A 21815-nucleotide genomic window follows, 5' to 3' on the forward strand; every position below is an offset into this window, starting at 1 on the left:
CTGAACCACAGGATGCTTGCAGCACACAGGGCAGGAAGATCCCCTACTCCACTCAACTGACAAAGGTTCAGATTTAATTTCACTCTCATGATTCTTATTCAAGTGAAAGGAGCCTGATCCAACTGATCTGAAATCTGTAATACCCCGGTGCGATATAATAGGATCAGAGCTGAGAGTGCTGACTGAGCAGGAGCGACCAATGTGTGTGTATGTGTGTGTGCGTGAGACTAAATCCTCTGCTGTTCCGCAAATGGACAGGAAAATTACAGTCTGTTGCAGATAAAAAAATAAAAAATAAAAAAAGAGGTGCCAACACAAAATGGTTTTCTGTCCATCACTAACGGGTCACTGAGGGCTGTCCAAACTTCACTTCACCGTATCTCATCTCCCGCCAGAGTGGACATATAACGAGGATGAGTGACTTTGCCTCTCCTCTTCTCAGACAACTCTAATCCACAAATCCTTATCAGGGTCACTGAGACTCTATGACACAGTTAGTTAGACTCAATGCTTATGGGTGACACTTGTGTAGCTACATTTTGATATTATTTTAATTAGCATCTGATGATTGATGCAATAAATCTGCTGCTGCTGCTGTGAGTGGCCAGTTTTCCAGATTTTAATAAAACTACAAAAGGATTAAAGAAGAATGGACTTAACGTTACAATAACAAGCGGAAAAGGTAAGTTACATAAAATTTATGCATCATCACTACTACAATGTGGAAACTGTAGCATCAGCTGTTTGTGTGACCAGACTGAGGGACACATCAAAACTGTACTGTACTCTTGTAGTCCCATACATTACTTAAGAAACAAACAAAAATAAATCATCAAAATTAATCCAATTTACATGCTACAGAAAAAAATCTATAAGAATTGTTAATGGATCAGATTATAACGGACAATTTATTAACTTACATGCGTAACAATTTTGTGATTTAGTTGATCATAAAACTGCAAAGATAAGGTATAAAGCACAAAATAGCTTGCTTTCTAACCATATTTAGACGTTATTCAATAAAAAGAGAAAAGGTATGTTTAAAAAAGCAAGGGTAAGCAAGTTTTGTTCATGTATAGCCTACTAAGATATGAGCTGCTTATGATATGTAAAAAAGGTCGGTAACATAGGCATAAGATTTAGTCTTGCACCTTTTCGGTCAATATCATTTTTGTGTTGTCGTTGTTTTTTGGTTGTTTATTTATTTCTATGTGCATACATTGTGGAAAATTGTTCGTGATGACCAAAATAAACTGAGAGCTGAACACATACTACAGTTTTTCTCCATTCATTTGATGCAGAACTGTTAACTTTTCAGACTGCCAATGGTACTAATGCAGTGATCACAAATTAAAGTGAATTCCCTTTCGGTTTCTGGTTCTCTTGATATTGCACCTCCGTGATATGGGTATTATTATTATTATTATTCTGGTTCTTTTCACACAGCTGAATATTTTAACTGTTTTGCAGTATTTAAGATACAGTATCTGACCGAGGACTATATGAACAGTGGGTGTGGTGTGGATGAAAAGAGTAACACACTGCATAAAATATGTTTTTCTGTTTTCTGTATAACCACCAAAAGGCTTCAGATGTGAACGAATGGTTGGATGCACTGTTTCCTTGTAGCTCTCTTCAGCAGGAACATTTTTTTTATCTTTCTGCAGGGTAAACTGCCACCATGACCACTTCAGCCACCCTGCCCCACCTCACTGTGCCACCTCACACTGCACCACAACTCGCCACAGACAGTGAAGAGCTCAGCGAGGACGACCTGTAAGCAAAACTCTCAAACAAAGAGCTTACAATGCATTACTGAGAAATAACGAGTAAGACTTAATTAGCTTAATATGTAACACGCTGTCTTTGTTTTAGAAGTGCACCCCAATCAACCCCTCATCATCTGTTCAATGTGAATAACAGCAATAACAATGAAGAGTAAGTATGGCTATAGTCCTGTGGAGATAAGTGAGGCCATTGTAAAACACAGTTTCTATTATGATGTATAGCACAAGTCATTAAATGTGTTAATTAATCTTTTTTTCCAGGGAGGAAAAGGAAAAAAAGAAAAAGGAGAGGAAAGAGAAGAAGAAAAAGGAGAAGAAAGAGTAATTATGATATATCACAAACCATTCTGTTAACGTTACTCGAAAGAAATTCAATGCTCAGTGTTCTCCAATGTATTGCTGCACATTACAGAAAGAAGGAGCAGGAGCAGAGGGAAAAGGAGGAAAAAGAAAAGGAAGAAAAGGAAAAGAAGGAAAAGGAAGAGAAGGAGAAGAAGGAGAAGGAAGAAAAGGAGAAGAAGGAAAAGGAGGAGAAAGAAAAAAATAAGTAAGAGCATCACTCCAAGAAACTTCCTCAAGGCACCTTTTCACGAATTCTCTTTCTGATGTTTTTATTTCCATTTTCTTTCTCTGTTTCCATAGGCCCAAAGAGTTATTTGTCATTAATCCTGCTGGGAGTTTGTATTACAACTGGCTGTTCATCATCACAATACCAGTCATGTACAACTGGACCATGATCATAGCCAGGTGACTTCTACAAATCAGTGATTCTTTTTCAGCAATACCATTTCCCTGCTGTTCAAATGTTCATTTCACTCCATTCAGCCCCATTAAGTGTTATTCATATCCTATTTCATACGCAGCTGTTACAAATGGTTGCAATTGAAGCAGCAGTCTGAAACTGTGCAGAGAAATTGGTCTTTCGAAAGCTGTTGGCAAGATTTTGATTAAGACACAAGAGGTGAACATATTATTTTTCATCCAGTGGTAAATTGTGAGATATTTGGGATATTAGAACCCAATCACCAGAACAGATGTTCGCAAAGTACATTTCTGCAAAACCACAGGGAAGTTAAAACTTTGTTTCTTTATGTTGCAGCTTTACATGTCTTTCGATTACAATTTCTCTTCTCAGAATGCTGTGCTTATGCTCTGGTTAGGTTTAGGCGCAAAAAACACTTTACATGAGTTAGAAAAACATCCTATTTTTGACTTAAAATACATAGTTATAGACTAGTGGAATGTTCTGGAAATGTAGTCAAATGAGCACATATTTAATTTGATAATTCACAATTAAAACATAAACTCTCACAAAACCTTCTACACAAGCATAATAAACAGGTGCTCATTTACAAAGCACACTCACTGCTGTTTGTCTCCTTCTCCAGGGCTTGCTTTGAGGAACTGCAGCATAACTACCTCCTTTACTGGGTTATTCTGGACTACAGCTCAGACCTTATCTACCTGGCTGATATGTTCTTCAGGACCAGAACAGGTGAAAAAACTGATCCAGGCCTCTCGATCTACAGAGAGGCTTTAGAAATCTGCAAAAGAAATAAGTCACATTTTCCTTTTTCATCCCCCCCCCATGAATAAATCATCAACAGCAGCAGTTCATTAAAAGATCCCTAATGTGATTTCAACTTAAGCAGTTGGGAACAAAATCCACAGTCCTTGCTCTGTGCAAGAATGCTTTCGAAACCTCTGTTGAAACTAGCATGAGGCTTCAGTATCGTGCTTGGGTATTTTCTAAAGTTAGAGAGTTTTAGGCACATATAATGAACACTTTTGATGCCTTTCTCTCCAAACTCTGTACTCGTTTGAATGCAGGTTACCTTGAACAGGGCCTGATGGTGAAAGACGAGAAGCTGCTCAGGGATCGCTACATCTCCAGCTTCCAGTTTCGTCTCGATGCTGTCTCCATGCTGCCCACTGACATCTTGTATTTGTACTTCGGCCTTGACTACCCAGAGATCCGCATCAACAAGCTGCTGAGAATCGGCCGCTTGATGGAGTTCTTCACGAAGACGGAGACTAAAACCAACTACCCCAACATCTTCCGTATCGGAAATTTGATCATGTACATCCTCATTATCATCCACTGGAACGCTTGCTTCTACTTTTCTTTCTCCAAATACATTGGTTTTGGTGCTGATGACTGGGTTTACCCGGCTCTGGATGATCCTGATGAGCCCGCGTTTGGGCTGCCCATGAGGAAGTATTCGTTCAGCCTCTACTGGTCCACGCTGACCCTGACTACCATTGGAGAAACTCCACCACCAGCCCTGGACTCAGAGTTTTTCTTCCACGTGGTTGACTTCTTAGTCGGGGTCTTGGTCTTTGCCACCATTGTTGGAAACATCGCAACCATGATCTCCAATATGAATGCTGCACAAGCTCAGTTTCAGTCTCGGATTGACAACATAAAGCAGTACATGCAGGTAGATTGCTCTCTTATTTCCACTCAAACATCTGGATCAAGAATCAGCACACACGTGTCTTACTTTTACTCTTTTTCCTTTCATTTATAGGTCCGAAAGGTCAGCAAGGATCTTGAGTTGCGGGTCATCAAGTGGTTTGACTATCTGTGGAATAACGGCAAGGCACAGGACGAGAGAGAGGTGCTGAGGTATCTTCCAGACAAGCTAAAGGCTGAGATCGGCATCCAAGTCCACATGGACACACTGAAGAAAGTTCGTATTTTTGCAGACTGTGAGGCGGGCCTGCTGATCGAGCTGGTGCTGAAGCTGCGTCCACAGGTGTTCAGCCCCGGAGACTATATCTGCAAGAAGGGCGACATTGGCCGTGAGATGTACATCATTAAAGATGGAAAACTTGCAGTTGTTGCTGATGATGGTGTCACGCAGTTTGTTGTGCTGGGAAGTGGCAGCTATTTTGGTGAGATCAGTATCCTGAATATTAAAGGCAGCAAAGCAGGCAACCGGCGAACAGCCAACATCCGCAGCATTGGATACTCAGACCTCTTCTGCCTGTCCAAGGATGACCTGATGGAGTCACTTTTAGAGTATCCAGATGCCAAAGGGATGCTAGAGGAGAAAGGCCGGCAGATCCTGATGAAAGATGGGCTGATAGAGTTGGACCCAGCGAACATCATGCCTGAGGCCACGGAGCTGGAGGAGAAGGTCAATAAATTGTACAGCACAATGGAGCTGATGCAGAGCAAGCTGAAGAAGATTCTGGGAAAATACAAGATAACTGACAAGACTCTCAGGCATCGCATCGCTGATCTGGAGCACCTGACAGGAGAGGAGGTAGAAGACGAGGATGAAGAGGAAGGAGAGGTGAAGAAGGAAGAGAAAGAGGCGGAGGGGGAGAAAAAGGAAGAGGGGAAAGGAGATGAGGAGGAAAAGGAAGAAGAGGAAAAAGGTGAGGAGGCAAAGGAAGAAGAAGGAAAGGGTGAAGAGGCAAAAGAAGAGGAGAAAAAAGATGAGACTACAGAGGAAGATAAAAAATAAACACACAGTTTCTGTAGAACACCGAGCACTTATTATCTAATTAGCTACAATAGGATCCTTCTTTTCTTTTTGGACTTGCTTCTTAAAGGAAAAGTTCAACCAACAATTAAAATTCAGTCATTATCTACTCACACTCATGCCAATAGAAAGTCAGGTGAAGTTTCATAGTCCACAAAACATTTCTGGAACGTCACAGCAAACCAGCGTTGCAGCATTTTCCTAAACAACTGAAGCAGATAAGGACTTGTTTCTATAACGTTAAAGAAACAACTGAAAAAAAAAGGCTTGATACAGCTCATCAAGCATAGATGCCCCGAATCCCAAATTGATTGAAAAGATGTTTTTGCCACCCTTTTTAAAGCTGAAATCTTCACAGCAGCTGCTAAGCTAAAAGTGTTAGTGCACACCCCGTCTGAAGTGGGTGCACAAACTCAATCATCCGTCGAGGGTATAAATCTTATCTTTTAAAATCAATTTTGGATCTCTGGACTTCCTGAGAATTGAATAACACTGGACGAGCTGCATGTAGCCATTTTATTTTTTAAACAATGATTTACTTTGAAGCTCCAGAAATGTTTTGTGAACTACGATACTTCACCTGGCTTTTCCATCGGCATGGGGGTGGGTAGATAATGACTGAATTCTCACTTTTAGTTGAATTAATCCTTTAAATGACTCACAGATAAATAAAAACTGCAAAAGACAAAAAAACAAAACAAAACAAAAACTAACAAACACTAGAAACTGGATACCTCTTGAACTGGTCTTCAAAAGGTATTGCCATTGTATATTTATATATTATAAAATTAAAGACAGTAATTCAGTGGACAAATATTGCCAATGACAATATTGATATTCAATCCAAATAAAATATTTGCTTCAGATGTCCTATTTACTGTGATTTTCTTGACTAGATTGTGCACAATGGCCGAGTTATATACAGGAAAACACACTACCTTTCCTAAGCTTGCAGTATACACTGGTGTCCACACGAGGATAGTAAATAGCAAGGATTTAAAGGTAATCACATGACATACAGTAGCTCTGCAGTGTGTTGACTGAAGCGCTGTCTGAACTAAAGGTTACCAATCACTGGTAATAAGGGTGATTAAAGGAGAGGAAAGGTTTTCTGCGAGGCGATTTCTTTTCATAGCATGTATGTTCAGTGCTACAAGAAGATTTCATGAATTGGATTATCTGAAAGTAAGAAAGACAGGATTTTTACATTTTTAATTAATGAAAAAGTGCACCTCGTATATAGAGGCCACAGTGAGCAAATATCAGCCGCGAAGAAAGAAAAAGGCATGCATTATAATGATATGTGTGACCTTTACCACCAATAAGATGGCTACAAAAGTTCTTTACAGTCGATGAGCTCATTCCACGTTTCATTCTGTGTTCACACCAAACTACAGCACTGCAGCAGTGACAATTACTGTATTTTAAAGAGTTGAGGCGATTACTGCGGCTAGTCTTTACTCCAAGCAAGTGTTTAAGATGAAATAAAAAATTCACAATACATTCATTATGGAACAAAAAAAAAGAAAAAAAAAAGAAAGCTGCTGTTGGGAAAATTACATGGTTGTATACCGTTCTGGTTTTGAGCTTCAGTGCTCAAAGCAATGAGAATAAAGGAGCTGACTTCTTAAATTGAAAAGTATTTCTGCTTGAAGACAGAGGCCTTCCAAGAAAATCAGTTGTGTATGTGTGTTTTGTGTGTGTGTGTGTGTGTGTGTGTGTGTGTGTGTGTGTGTGGCATTTGGCTTCACATCACTGACCACATTCGATTTGTTTTTGCTCAGAAAGATTGAAAGAAAACATTTTCACGCCAATAGCTCACAAATCTTCCTCACCTGTCGGTAATTACGTGTACACATACATCACCGCAAACAGAAAGCCAGACGCCAGCGGAAAACTAAAAGCAACTCACTCACTCGCACTCACTCTCTCCTCTAAATAAGCAGCCGAACATGTGACTATTGATTATCTTTTGTGTTCGTCTCTTAGCACTGGTAACTACAGCTATAATGCCGTAATTTATCACTGATAAGCCAAACCAAGAAGAAAAGCAACCAATTTGTGATAACAGGTGTGCATCACCCCCTAAGTATGTGCCCATTGAGAAGGAATCTGTTTGTGCATGTGGTTCCTGCATGAGGCTCAATATGTTGTCTGAGCTCTCTCTTTCCATTATATAGAAGAGGCAAATGTAAAAATTACTGAGGATGTCCAGGTGTGTTATGAGTCTTGTAAATCTCACACGTAAAAAATACATCTCAGGTCCAACGGGCCCTGTATGCATTGGTTTTATGGTTGGACTGCGATTAATATATGTTGAGAAGTCTTCCAATTATCAATTACAGGTTAACAGTGTGTGAAACAACACAAAATGTCCTTCACATTTTCCCAACGCCTGAGGTTGGTAAATGCCATATTTTTATTAAAAATACCCAGTTGAGTTGCCACAATGACAGTAGCAAAATGTCTCACAGTCGCCAAAATGACCTGGTTTTGAGTGTTGAAACGGAAGCAATCATCGTCTCTGGCTTGGCAGCCATCTTGCTAAAAAACACTAGGTTTTAATTGTGTCAAGACAACATTGAGCTAACCCTTGCACATTTATGTATATCGATGTTGGTTGTTGATTAATGTGCACTGTCCCATAAATAAACAAATACATTGAAAAATATACACACACAGGTCTTCCAATCACCAGGTCTGATCCTTTATTTCCTTTGCTTTCACACTCGACATAGTATAAATATTAATGTCCCATTCTCTGTGGTGTAATGAACTCGATTGTGATAGCCAATGAAAGTGTCTTGGTAGACCGGGCGCAGTGAAGTGATTGAGTGCATGTCATTTATCGTGGGGAATGCCACCTATTAGGCTGATTTCCCAGAGGAGATATTTCTCTGTGGGATTCGGAGCCAGGGGGTCTTCACTGTATTGAACAGTATCAGTGCAGACAATCATCAAGAAGATTCATACATTAGCTAAGGTTAAAGACATGTAGCCGAGAAGTAAAGCTGTTCATTTATGTTTGTTTAGCCTACATTGGTCGGGGCTTAATGCACATTTGATGCTCTACTGAGTATACTGGTGCATGAGGATTTGACTAAATATAAACTACAGTGTGGATGATTTGTGTGTTTGGCCAACAGTGGAGCTCTACTGTACGTCACACGGGAGCAAGATATTTCAGGCTTGGCTGCAGAGAAGATTCTTGTTAGTTGGATTAACTTATCGTTGGTTTTGGTCTTTTCATGGGATTGCTGACAATAACAAGCACATTGAATATTAACAAAGTTATCCATGAATCATTCATGCCCATTAAGTACTCACTAAAGTACTAATCTGGGGTACTTTTACCTGAGTATTTCCATTTTAAACCACTTTATTCCTCTGATCCAATACATTTCTCCATATTAATTATTAAATCTAACTTTTTAGTAGACATTAGACCATACACACACACACACACACACACACACACACACACACAATGACAATAGCTAAGTTAAACTATTCATAAGCAAATTTTAAGAAGGATTAAGAAGTAAAACAACAGAACAGAGAACTTTAAGATATTCACATTCTCCTTAGTAAAGCTGCCTGGCAGCTACTGATTAACCTTTGCCTCTCAGGTAGGAAAGTTCGACACCTCCTTAATTAAAAGAGGCAGTTTAGTCTCTTTTATTCAGTCCGTAACACCAGAGGGGAATCTTAACCTGTCTTAGCTCAGCATGTAAAGATTTAAGGTGGCTTACATTGTCTCTGGATTTGGCAGTTATTACGGAGATTACAGTTTTACCAGAGTCCTTATGTCCATATTGGATGACTCTGCACCTCAGGCTTTTTTTGGAGATTAGATGAGAGGAAGGAAGGAAGGGAGAGAGTGGGAATTAAATGCAACAAACATCTGCAGCCACACACAAACAGTGGGCATTAAGATTCATGGTCAACGCTTTGTTCCTCATATTCTTTATCTTACCTTTAACAGATGTTTCAGTTTCCAAACGCTACACATAACTTAACCGTACTTTGCCATTGCCATGACCTTTCCCTAACTTTAATAATACCATAGTTTGATTGTTTTCAACATAGTTTGAAAAACGTCAGCATTAAACATATTCAGGGGTTTACAGAATCATCCCATTTTGAATGTTCAAGGCTCAATCCCCAACAAAACTGAGTTGAAGGGGCAGTGGTTGAAATATATATATATAATATGAAATTGGACAACCATTCAAGACCCTTATAAGTCAACAGTTGCTGTCAATGGCATTTATGTAAACAGACACAACATTTCCAATATGCCATCTGTGGCAATCCTGGTATTATAATAATGTTTTTTGCAATTTATCTGATGGAGATTAAAAAAAGCAGTCAAGTCTTTAAATAAAAGGGAACACAGCTTCATTACCAGGCCACTAGCTGTGCTTTATAGGGTCAACATTAGCAGCCTGTGCTCCTATCCTGCCAGTCTGCACTGTTATTAGAGGAGTGGAACCAACTGCAGCAACTTCACTGATGGACTTCAGTTCAATTTTGGGGATATAGAGATGTATATAAGATAATACATTTTTTATTCTGTGTTTTATAGTGAAACTATATAACATTGTGCATATTACATAGTGGCTTTAATTATGCTGTAAGACAGTGAAGTGACGTGTTCAGTTGGTTGTCGGTGTAAGTATCCACATGGAAGAAGAAGAAGTGCAAGAAGTTACACAGAAGAAGTTGTACGGTTGCTTTTGCAGTACCCACATCCCAAAAGTAGTTGTAATGCAGTATCTATCAGTACAGTACATTCAATAATTTTCAATCATCGCCACCTCAAGCAGCTGCAACTTTTAAAATGCTGCAATGTTAATGAATCAGTGCTAATTAACCAGTAATATATGTATGAATGTAACAATGAATGGAGCCATTTAGCGAAAAGATCTGCTCAGGAACAAATTGTCTTTCTGATCCTTGAAACCAGACCTAGTATGTCTCAGGAAGGAGGCTGTTAGTATAAGCCTGCCATTCGCTTACTCTTTCAGTTGGCATTCTCCTCCCTTTTGAATATCGGTTGCTATTTTGCAAAGGCACCATGCGCTGCTGCCCTGGGCTTTGTGCCGCCCAAGGCGATTGTGATTGTTTCAAAGAACACAAACAAGCCATAAAGTTTTTTTGTCTCCTCCACCAGAATGATGGGTTCAGCCTGACCTTTCTCCAACTGTCACAGCTCTAAAACAAGGCGTGAAGATAGGTATGCCTTGACAAAACCACGACGAACTACCAGATCATTACAGCTTCATTCCTGTCATTCATTTAATGGAGCTGTATTGACATTGACTGCCAATAATCTGCCATACCCTCTCCCCCAGGTCTCATAGATCACGAAACAGTAATGTTGCATTGTGGAAAATTCAAGTATTCCTCTGGTGTGATGAAAGTGATGCTTACTGATTGGCGTCAGTGTGAAGGTACAGTACATGTACATGTACATGTGCACAGCAAGGAGACATATTTATAGAGATGGAACGGGAACCCCATTACTTTCTCCATATGCTGCCAATGTACAAATCATTTCCGCATCTTGGCTTGTCATTATAATTAGGATCATTGTCAGGAGCAGGAGCGCTTTCTTCTTATGAGAGTAGCAGCTGATATTCACTGATAATTGCAACACGTGACAGTTAGTCTCCAGTCTTGTCCTGCTTACACATGCAGAGGGCGTCTTTAGAGCGACAAAAGGTCAGTCCATCTGCATGTGGAATATCTTCACAACACTCATTTTAAATGAGGTAACAACAAAACTGTCCTGACTCTGAAATGTTTTAGTAGCACAAAACATGCCCTCTAATGACCTTTAATTGATTAGCGTGTGACAGTGTGCTGGCGGTCAATACTCGCACTCACTTTGCAAAAGTACAATAAGCTACAAAGTAAAGTTTTCACATGATATTCTGCTCAGGAACGTAATGTTCAGCTGTTAATGTCTGAGTTAAGGGCTAATGAAAACATAATTTAGAAGCGATGCTCCTTCATTAGCAAATAAATTGCTGTCCCCGGTTACATTTCCAATTGATCAAAGTAAATAGCCCAGAGCCCTGACACGAGGCCTGACACACCACAGATGCAGCTGTGAAACAACACTGCAGCTGAAGCTACGTAACTGCTGCCCTCATATTTCTTTTTATAGGAAATATGCAATGAGAGATGTGCAAAATATGACATTTCATGTCAAAATATTTAATTACCAAAAAACGATCAAGTGTGCCACACACACATAACAATGCCACTGACAGACAATGAGCCCACAGCACCTCATTAAGCAGAGCAGCCGGGGCTCAAGACTGGTGGTCACATGTAAATGAAGCATTTTTTATTAACTTGGATCTTTTGTCTGGTCACTGTGTTCTTTGACAACTTTTGCTGTAAACCATATTCTCCTTTGATAACATGTACAAACTGTGCTTAACATTGTGTAATTGTTCTAAGCCCCTAAACTTAAAAAATATATATATGTAGGATATTGCCCACCTATTGAATTCATGCTCCAAGCAGCCAGAGTAAATGTTTACAGCTGCTGACTGACTGACTATTTAGCTCAGTTAGCTGTGCAACTTACAGTAGCTGACTCTGCGTGCACTGGAGGTTTGGCGCCTCAGGGGAGTGTTGATGTTTAGGTTAAACCACTTAATAGCAGAGGAGTTTTGGACCACCAGGAGGAGGAGTTTTTTTTAGGTACACCAAGGTCTTACCTTGTCAGAACAGAGGATGGACGGTTTGGGAGAAGCAGTACAAAACTTAAGAATAGTGGGATTCAGAAGAAGTACATTTGTATAGACTACAAATTGGCCACATATTATAAATAAAGACAGAGGCAGGAGAAAAGGAGGCATCTTGTACAGTTATGATTCAGGGCTTATTACTGTGGGATTGCTGTCACACACTTTTAAATAGACTTTCATGACCTGACATGGAGTAGAATACAAGCACAGTAATTTTAACAGATTTTGACCTATTAATCAGGGAAAAAATTCACAATCAGCAGCTGGATTTATTGGTAGTTTAGCTTTTGAAATTGTACCACATGTGTATCATAACAAAATCCTGTGGTTGGTCTGCCTGCTTTTACGCCTCCGGCACCGGACTCAACTTGGAAGCGGACCGAGACCAGCCTTTTTTTGGCGATCTTGTCCTGTTTGTTTTGTTCTGCATCTGAGTGCGATTGCTGTTCCCAAATAAACTGACCTTTTGGGTGTGGAGGGGACAACGACCCCAAACAAGCCAAGTGTTAATACTAACTTGTGTAATGATTCAGTGCCATGGTCTTTTATTTGTGCTATTTTTAATATTTTTTCAGTGTCACTTTTAACGAGCACCACGGTTTCAAATATGTGATGTGAGAAGAATATCTAAGCGTCTCCACATTCTTGATTAAAAGCTCTGTTTTCGCTGTCCACTCTTCTCCAACTGTTGTCTTTGTCTTGTCTCTCATCTGTGTGTGTTTCTGTCTGACTCGAGTCGTGCAACTTATCAGATCAAACACAAATTTGATTGGCTGAATGCAATGGCCTCTTACCTACTTCCTACCCCACTACATTCAGTGCCTGTCCTTGAACCACTGCCATCTTCAAACTCAGCCTTCATTTTGATCAGCTACACATTTGTAAAGATTTGTGACTGCATCTTGCGCTAATGGCTGACAAAATCTCTCAGACAGAAATATGAACACCGGCAAATAATAGGTGTGTCCAGGAAGACATTTAGCCATGATGACAAACACACACACATACAGACAGAGGTAAAAACAGCTACCAGCTATGGTGTCGCAGCTGTTAACAACTCGTGATATATGTTGTATATGTGGTTACATTTTTAATTGATCAAAGTAAATAGCCGGGAGCCCTGAGAGAAGCTCTGACACACCACAGAGGCAGCTGTGAAACAAACTGATGACAACGCTGCAGCTGAAGCCACATAACTGCCCTCCACATACTTTCACAAGAAACATGCATTGAGAGATGTGCAAAAGTGACATTTTGTGTCAAAGAATTTAATTACCCAAAGAAAAACCCAACCTCAACTCCTGCTATGTAGCAATAACAATGAGCACACAGCTCCTCATTAAGCAGCAGCATTAAGTCAGAACAGACAGGGGTCAAGACCGGACTGTGAAAATATGCAGCACATGCAAATGAAGCATTTTCTTTAGCCTGGATCTTTTGTTTTTGGTTGCTGTGCTCTTTGACGGCAATAACTGTAAAACATATTCTGCTTTGATAACATGTACACAATGTGGCTAATGGGGGCCCAAATATGTTTTTGTTTCAAGCATTGGAAGATTAAACCATTAAAATTTAATTAAAATACTAATTTCAGAGCTGTTAGCCTTGTGTGTTGAGATGCATACTGTTAAATCCTGGTGATGGTCCTTTGCTGTGTGTCGTCACCTTCTCTCATCCCAAGTTTCTAGCCAGTTTTTTCTGTTCGTCTATTATGTTTTAATTTATTCCTTAATTTATTCCTTTTTTATCATTATTGGGTTGTATATCAAATGACATGAATTCAGAGCATTCTCATTCTGGAGAAAAATGGAAACAATTTTAATGTAAACCTTCCTTGACAGCAGGTCTTGTTTTGTCAGTGTCATGTTATCAACAACAGTCTATCAATCACAAACATTCACAAACACATTTTCCCTTGTTTTTTGCACGGTATATATTATTCCTAGAATATGATTCCACAGTATACCTCAAAGAGCTGGACGTAAGTATATCAGGACACTTCTGAATATTAAACTACATTTTCACTGCTTCTCTCATTTATCATATTGAGCTACACTGTGGGTCTGCAGATCCACTGAAGGGAACTAAAAGGCTTCGGAAATAGAAAAATTCAGGACCGATGAAATACTTGACAGACTGAGACACGATTATATTGTCTCATAACCCTGCAACACAAGCAGCGTTCTTAAAGAAATCACATGCCAGGGGTCAGTAATTCTGCAAACTTAGTTGACCATTAGGTGGATCTAACTGCCAGCTGGTTCACTCCTGCATGTATCACGTGTGGCCATATGCCTCCTTTCAGTTACAAGGTAATTGCGAGATTTCCACTGATCTTTAATAAAGGTTGCTCAGATCCCGCAGCAGACAACTGGAGAGCCCCTCAGGGTTTTTATCAGTGATCAAAGACTCAAGACAAAGCCACAGAGATGAGGTCGATGCCTTCTGTCATTGGTCGCCTCAATGTAAAGTGCACACTGTAGCGGCTGCTTTTTTTTTGTAATTGTGTTTTTTCCCCTCTTACTGAATGCACCATCTAACTCTGGGGAAAACAGTTACAAGGATAAATGCTACCTGTCAAACTGAAGCTGAATCCAATTCCCAACACTGACCTCTGCCGGATATCAATATTCATATGAATATTCCTGAATTCGTGAATCACTGAATATGTATGCTCTCTTTTCATACACAAACTGTGTTTTTATCAAATCGAGCCTCCATCATGATACTTCTGATAGTATATACATATCCTCAGGGACTAAATTGTCAGTGTTTCTCATGAATTTCAATAAGCATGAAAATGCAGGAATGTAAAGCAGAATAAAAAACTCATTTGAGAAATGTAGGATGGGCTAAACACATAAAACCCTCTGCTGTGAATTACTGCAGCATCAATCATTTTAACTTCTTGACTTTCTTGAAATTCTATGTTTTGATTAAAACTTATGCTATTAAAGTTAGTTTATTATGTAACTTGTATTAAATTAGAGGGTAGCCTCACATTTTACCTAAAAAAATGTGAGCTAAAATGATACAGGTAGGATACAAGTAGTGATACAGAACTATTCCAGTAAACACACAGACCTCTTTGGTTCACAGCTGTGTCTCTGGGTTAGGCGGTGTGGACAGGTCGAGTGTCCGCGGGGAGGGCTGCTCCTCTGTGCACGCTGAGCTTGGAAACAGGACTAATGTTACTTGATTTTGGCAAGGCGGGGTGCTCGTGGAGGGACAGCCCGCCTTTTGGTCATGTTGCCCATCAGCTCTCTCTATTCAAAAGACACTCCAGCAATGGAACCCAAGAAGAGCAACAGCCAGCTGATTGAGGGACTGCAACAGCTGAATAGGTCAGTGTGTTTACTGGGGAAACTACAGGTAACAATCCCCTGTATTAGCACCGCCAGTAAGCACAAGAGGAGAAGCCAAAAATGCAATGCTACCAATGCGACCAATCACTGCTGTTGCTGTCTGTGTTGCTGCGACATGCATGTTACATTTCTGGGGAGGTGCACGTCATAGGCTATGGCTTCGCTGTAGGTACGGCATAGATTCAACGCAGAGGCATAACTCAATTTGTTACTACAAATGTTTCTCTGTAAACACTTAAGATGAATTCCAGATAGTATGAAATGGAACAGCATTGTGGCCTTGCTGTGTTGTGCTCCTGTATCATGCATCACAAGTGGTCCATACAAAAGACTGAAATTCCTGCATTCCTCTGAAGTGTAAAGTCTTGTGGTAAAGTAAAAACATCCCATACCTCCTCTCTTGAATTCAAATGCAAAATTATTCCGCTGATACATTTTTCATCTTAGTGCAGCCAAGGAAAATCCACTTATAGAACTTAAGCCTTCCTATAGACTAAAATCGAATTATAGCTGGAAATGTGTTTCGAAACCTGAATAACTCTGGGCTGCTGTCACTGCACAGTGAGAAACACAGTTGTTGAAAAGCTTTGGTGGACTGATTGGAATTGATCAGCTGCTGAAGACATGTAAATGCACCCGTGTGGAGGTTACTATAGCACTGAAGGCGATGGAAGCAGATGAAGGAGGTTTATCCGAGTGAACAGTTGGATGTCTGGAGGCGACTTCAGCCTGTTAGTTGTGAATGTTGATGTGACAGAAAAGGGGAGAGTCGCAGACTTTCACTGTGATACAGCACTGTACATTTCTATTCTCCGTGGTGCGCAGTGAGGATGATTTAAGGCCGTAATAACAGGAACATTAAGAAAGCGGCTGAATGATTAGCCACACAAAATGTGACAGGGATGGGAAACTGAACAAAAGGAGTGTATGAAGTCTATTTGACACCGCAGCTAAGGGTTGAAAAGAGGAGTCGTTGTCCCTCATAGTGCTGCAACATTTCAATATCCTGTTTGTGGCTCCTTTGAAATGCTGCTGACACGAGATATTAGTGAAGGGTCAGGCTAGATAAAGAAGCACAATGTGCGGAGTGAGGGAGAGAGAGCGTGGTCCATCCGCTATGCGTGAGTTTAGAACAGCAGCCACCAGTATCAATCGATCTCTTTCACCATTTGTGCCATTTTGCGCGTCACTGAGTGCGCACGGTGCCCTGCCTGTTGCTGCTGCTGGAGGAGGAGGAGGAGGAGGGGGAGGAGAGGCTGTGCGCCCACACTCACATTCAACAGGCACTGGAGGATACTTTCATGTACAGTTTCATCGCGTTTTCATCAGTATTCCTTTAAAAGTGCGGAGTGGTTTGGAGACGAGGGAAGGGGATCTTTTCAGGGATGGTGATGCGTTTAAGTCGCGCGCTATGGTGTATACACGCAAATCCCTGTCCCTCCATTCTAGTTTCCAGTAGCTAGACCAGACTCCTGAAACAACCAGAACACTGACTGTATTCGTTGGGGGGAAAGGAGAAGAGGATGGCAGCTCCACATAACGGATCCAACATAACGGGGAACTACACCAACCAGTTTGTGCAGCCGCCGTGGCGCGTCGCTCTCTGGTCCGTAGCCTACAGCTTCGTGCTGGCGGTGGCGGTGTTTGGAAACCTCATCGTGATATGGATCATTCTTGCCCACAAACGCATGAGGACGGTGACGAACTACTTTCTCCTAAACTTGGCGTTTTCGGACGCGTCGATGGCAGCGTTCAACACTTTGATAAACTTTGTCTACGCTGCACACGGGGAGTGGTACTTCGGGAAAGCGTACTGCAAATTCCACAACTTCTTCCCGGTCACATCCGTGTTTGCGAGCATCTACTCCATGACTGCGATAGCTGTGGACAGGTGGGCTTATGAAATGCTGGAAGAAGGGTATATAACGAATGCTAAATCCTCCCTTCTCTATAGGTGATCAGCTCCATGTGTGCGTAAATGCATTGTTTTTTGTTTTTGTTTTTTTTAATCAAAAATCTAGATTTATTCTCGATTTCTTTAGATTCTGTCTGTATCGGGATAAATACTCATCAGTGTTAGGGTGTGTGATGAAGAAAAAAGGGGTACAAATAACAGAGCATTGATGTATAACACTACATTTAACATTTACACACCTTAATCATCAGAGGAGCAGTGAAATATCTGGAGCACATACACAGAACATGAATATTTCACGCTATGCAGCATGTACAAAAAAAAAAATCCTTGCACCAGAAACACTTTCATCTCAAGAGCTTCACGCATGATTTTTTTGGACATCTCCTTTCTGATTATTCCACTTGGCTATGCTGCCTTCCACCAGCAGTGGCGGAAAATTGAATATTGCACTTAAAAGAAAAAAAAAAAAAAGCCAAATCAGTGTTTTTGTCTTGTTTGAAGACAATCTGCACTCCACTTGAAAAGGCTTGTGCAATTAAAGTAATCTGATGTACCAGATTGTGCCCCCCATGCGCATAAGAGCAACTTTTGCTTTAAATTCCACTGAAGGCATTTTATGTAGGCTTCTGCTCGCTGCTGATTTGAGTATTAAGAGTTGATGATCGTTCCTTTGTGATTTGCATTATTATACAGGGAAGGCTGTTGCCCAGCAGGGTGACAGCCATCTCACAACACCACGGGCCTGTTCCACGTGTTTTTTTTTTATGTTTCACAGCCACTGATTCATAGACTGAAGCTGTTACTTTGCAAAGAGTCTGAGCACTGCAGTGACTGAGAAAAGATAACCCTCTCCTTGTTTTTTTATGTCACTTCCACTCATACTATTTATCGCCTTTGCTTTCTTTCACACCTCTTTTCCCCCTTTCTTTCTTCTTCCATCCCTTTCTCTCTTCCTGCCCCCGTGGTTTCCAGTAATGTGCAGTCATCACTATCAGCCGACTTTGATACTGATCAGTGGACCATCAGACGTCATAATGTTTGAATAAAGGGATTAGACTGACGAGGGAAGCAGCCACAGGCTGGACATAATGGAAACAAAAAGCATGAAGAAGCTGCAAGCAGCCAGTGTGTGTACACAGCTAGAGTCCAAGTGTCACAGTGTGTTGTGATAGTGTGTGAGGTGTGTTCTTCCTCCAGTACTTCTCCTTGACACACAAAGGGAACACTGCATTTCCCGAGGTCGTGTTCATTTTGGCTCCTCTACAGCTACTTCCATGTGTTTGTATTTTTGGTCTGTGGTGTCCGTTTGATTCTGTCAACCGTGTACTGAGAAAGAGAACATCGGCTTGACCTACATGATGTAGATGTAACCTGCGGTCTTGCTTCTCGTAACCTCAGTATGGTGCTGTCTCCGCTCTGATGTCTTGAAATGGCATGAGGCCACAGTTCGTGATCATCTGTGAATTTGTCCTTCCTGCTGACTCTCTGTGCTGCCGAGCGTGTTTCCTTAGGCACTGCAGCAACATAAACGCAGGTTGTTGTGTGAACGGTAACTGGAGAAGCCTTAAAGCTTTTTATGATGCCATTTCTCACACCTTGTGTTAAAGCTGCGGATGTGTAGGATACAGTTGCATTATTGCTACATGATACAATAACAAGTGCTGTTTTCCACAGTTCATTATAAACTTGAGGTTACAATGAAGGTTAATTGAGTTTTATTAACACATCATTGACAAATGACTGATGATGATGAGTCTTTCCTGAGACGGAGTTCCCGTTAATTCACAGACTTTGCTGTGAACAGTTGTCATTGGAATACTCTCAGGAGAGGAAGTCATCTCTGCGAGAACTGCTGATAATGGTGTCTGCTGAGTATCCACTGTAACGGGCTCATTCATTGTTCTGTGAAAGAGATTTTTTGTTGGATTTCTTAAAGAAAGATATTTCCAGCTGTCCACCACAAAAAATCACTTCCATTGAATTGTGGTGACAGCAGGAATGTCCAAAGTAGTTAATTAAAAAAATCCAAACAAATAAAACCAAGGCACCACTAACTGCTAGTTAAGTATTAGTTAATGAGTAACTCCTACTAGGGTTGAACGATAGCTCCAAAATGTATATATGACAATGTCCACAGTGAAACAGCGTGATGGATAATGACATCGTTGTGGGGGTTAATGTTTCTAAATATGAGGCAGACATGAGGTGTGTCACTTCAGAGTCACCGTGAGCTTTTAGTTGCTCGTTAGCACACCACTGTAGTCTCCACTGTTTCCTACTGTCGCTGTGACCCGCCTATCTCACCCAGCCGAGAAAACTGTCCCCAGTCACCACGGACACACATCCTCATGCCAGGTTTTTAAAAGGTCTTCGTCTGAGCACCACATGTTCATAACTTAGTTGTGTTCAGCCTCAGAAGTTGAACCAATGTTAGCTCTCTGGCTATACTGAGGAAGCTAAGCTAAGAAAATGAAATAACAACGTCACAGCAATCTTTAGAGATTACTTAATGACTAGTTAATTATAAACTAGTGAGGAACAAATCAAGAACAACTTGACGAATGGTTAATAGGTACTTAATAGTTACTTTCCTCCAAATGGAGGAGTTACTATAACAGGCCTGGAGATTCTATATTAACAAATCATTAGTTAATGAGAAGTTTATGAATATCTGTGAGCCAGTGAACGGCACAAAACTATCAACAACTCATTCATTACTAATTACTTAAACAATTGTTACTGTTTCAATGCAACCTAAGTAGCGATACATAATACTAAAAGTAGTTATTAAATAGTCCCTCATTACTTAGTAGCCACTCGATACAGCATCATATGACAATCAGCTACTTACCCTTTGAGTTTCACTTCAGGTAAAATGGTGCATCATACTGAGTGGTGACTGAATCATCATCTGTGCATTAGTTGACCAGTCTTCTTTTCCCTTTTGTTCCTGATTCATCCCTCACTCGATTCCTAATTAACTAATCATTAATTCATCATTAGCTACTCTATATAACTGGATTCAGAGTTACTCATTAACTAATGCTTAAGTAGCAGTTCCTCTTTTATTCCCTAGTAGCTACTCAAAATTTCATATTTCTTATTATGAAATTTTACCAAAACCAAATCAGCCTGGCTAGATGCCATTACTGGTATTGTCAGAGTAATTTGGGCGAACTGATCCTTTAAATATTTTGACGCTGTGCAGTGCGGGGGGCTGAAACATTAAACACACTTCTCTCCTCTGTGGACATTTAAATCAACACTTGACATTTAGCTGTGTGCATGATGTTTGGCTGCTCGCGTTGGATGTCTCATCCAGGAGTAATCTCTGCTAGTTAAACACCGGGCGATGATAAATTGATTGTTAAGTTGGTTTTGTCACTTCAGGATGACATTGTTTCCAAACAATACATTGTCTGAAAGCTTTTGTGCAGCGTAAGCCATGACACACTCCCAGGTTAGACAAAAAAAAAAGCGAAAAACGATTTATTAATCTGCTGCTGTAATGTCTAATGCTGACGCCTCTGTGGATTTGCTTTGATGTGTAATCCTATTTATCTTATTCAAGGACTCCTGGCGTTACATTGTGATTATTGTTCAGTGGTTACAAGTCTATTAGATCAGCCACTGCTGTGCGAGGTTGTTGGACCCCAAATAACTCTAGACCGCTGTGGCACATACTTGATTGGACATCTAACAAGCTATTCACACACTGACACACACACGGCCCAGTGAGAGACTCAGAATAAATGCCAAGCAATTACTAGTGAATAGGTGGGGCGTCTTTGTTGTTGTCCCTCAGAGACTTCCAGTCACTGAGGTGAAAGGACAAGGCTTATTCTTTACCATCCTATTAAGATTGAATTAGCAGCTCTGTGTCTGAGTTACCAGCAATTGAAAATCATGTAGCATCCTGAGTGAGTTTCATGTTCCGCTGATAATCTCCCCGTCAGGCCTGAGTGTTTCATTGTGTGGTTTAAACAAAATCTCATCAGTTTTTTGGAATGAATCATCCATCAGTTTCCATGAAAGCATAATTGGACTTTTACAGGCTGCCACGCAGAAAAAATATTAATGTAGAAAAGTCCAAATCTGAACTCTGAATCATCCAATGATTTAAAAGTGATGATTTTTATTCAGATTTCATCAGACATGGAAGTGTTTTCTGAGAGAAATCTGAGGGATGAAACTTTATAATTATGTCTGTTTCAGATATTTCTCTAATTTTTTTCCTTTTTCCTGTGAAATATTGTTTACTTTTGCCTCTTCAGGCAAATGAAAATCAATGAAACAATCCAACAAGGTGAAATGACAAATAGAAGATAGATATTGCTCAATTTAAAGGAGTCAAAAGCCTAAAAGTTTGAGAAATAATGCTTTGAGGCGTAAATGAAAAAACAAAAACTAAAAACATATAATGCCAGGTCTGTCTTCCATCTGTAACGTATTTCAAGGCACTTCCTGGTTAAATAAAAATTAAA

General features: G+C 40.4%; 2 protein-coding genes across 2 annotated transcripts in view; both read left to right on the forward strand.

The window, feature by feature from the left end:
- The first annotated feature begins 1681 nt into the window (after positions 1 to 1681).
- Positions 1682 to 5263, forward strand: cnga1a (cyclic nucleotide gated channel subunit alpha 1a). Its single transcript, XM_073464343.1, has 7 exons — positions 1682 to 1776; positions 1876 to 1938; positions 2200 to 2334; positions 2430 to 2534; positions 3176 to 3282; positions 3618 to 4228; positions 4319 to 5263. Exons 1-7 carry the CDS (start codon positions 1682 to 1684, stop codon positions 5261 to 5263), a joined length of 2061 nt encoding a protein of 686 aa, XP_073320444.1.
- Positions 5264 to 16708: 11445 nt separating this feature from the next.
- The window catches only part of tacr3a (tachykinin receptor 3a), a 34588-nt gene continuing 29481 nt past the window's right edge, over positions 16709 to 21815 (forward strand). Inside the window, exon 1 of the mRNA XM_073466513.1 lies at positions 16709 to 17304. Within this exon, the coding sequence (XP_073322614.1) occupies positions 16937 to 17304 (368 nt within the window). The 5' untranslated portion in view covers positions 16709 to 16936. The remainder of the gene's footprint in view (positions 17305 to 21815) is intronic.

This window comes from Pagrus major, chromosome 1 (genome assembly GCF_040436345.1).
Source record: "Pagrus major chromosome 1, Pma_NU_1.0".
In the NCBI taxonomy this organism is placed as follows: Eukaryota; Metazoa; Chordata; class Actinopteri; order Spariformes; family Sparidae; genus Pagrus; species Pagrus major.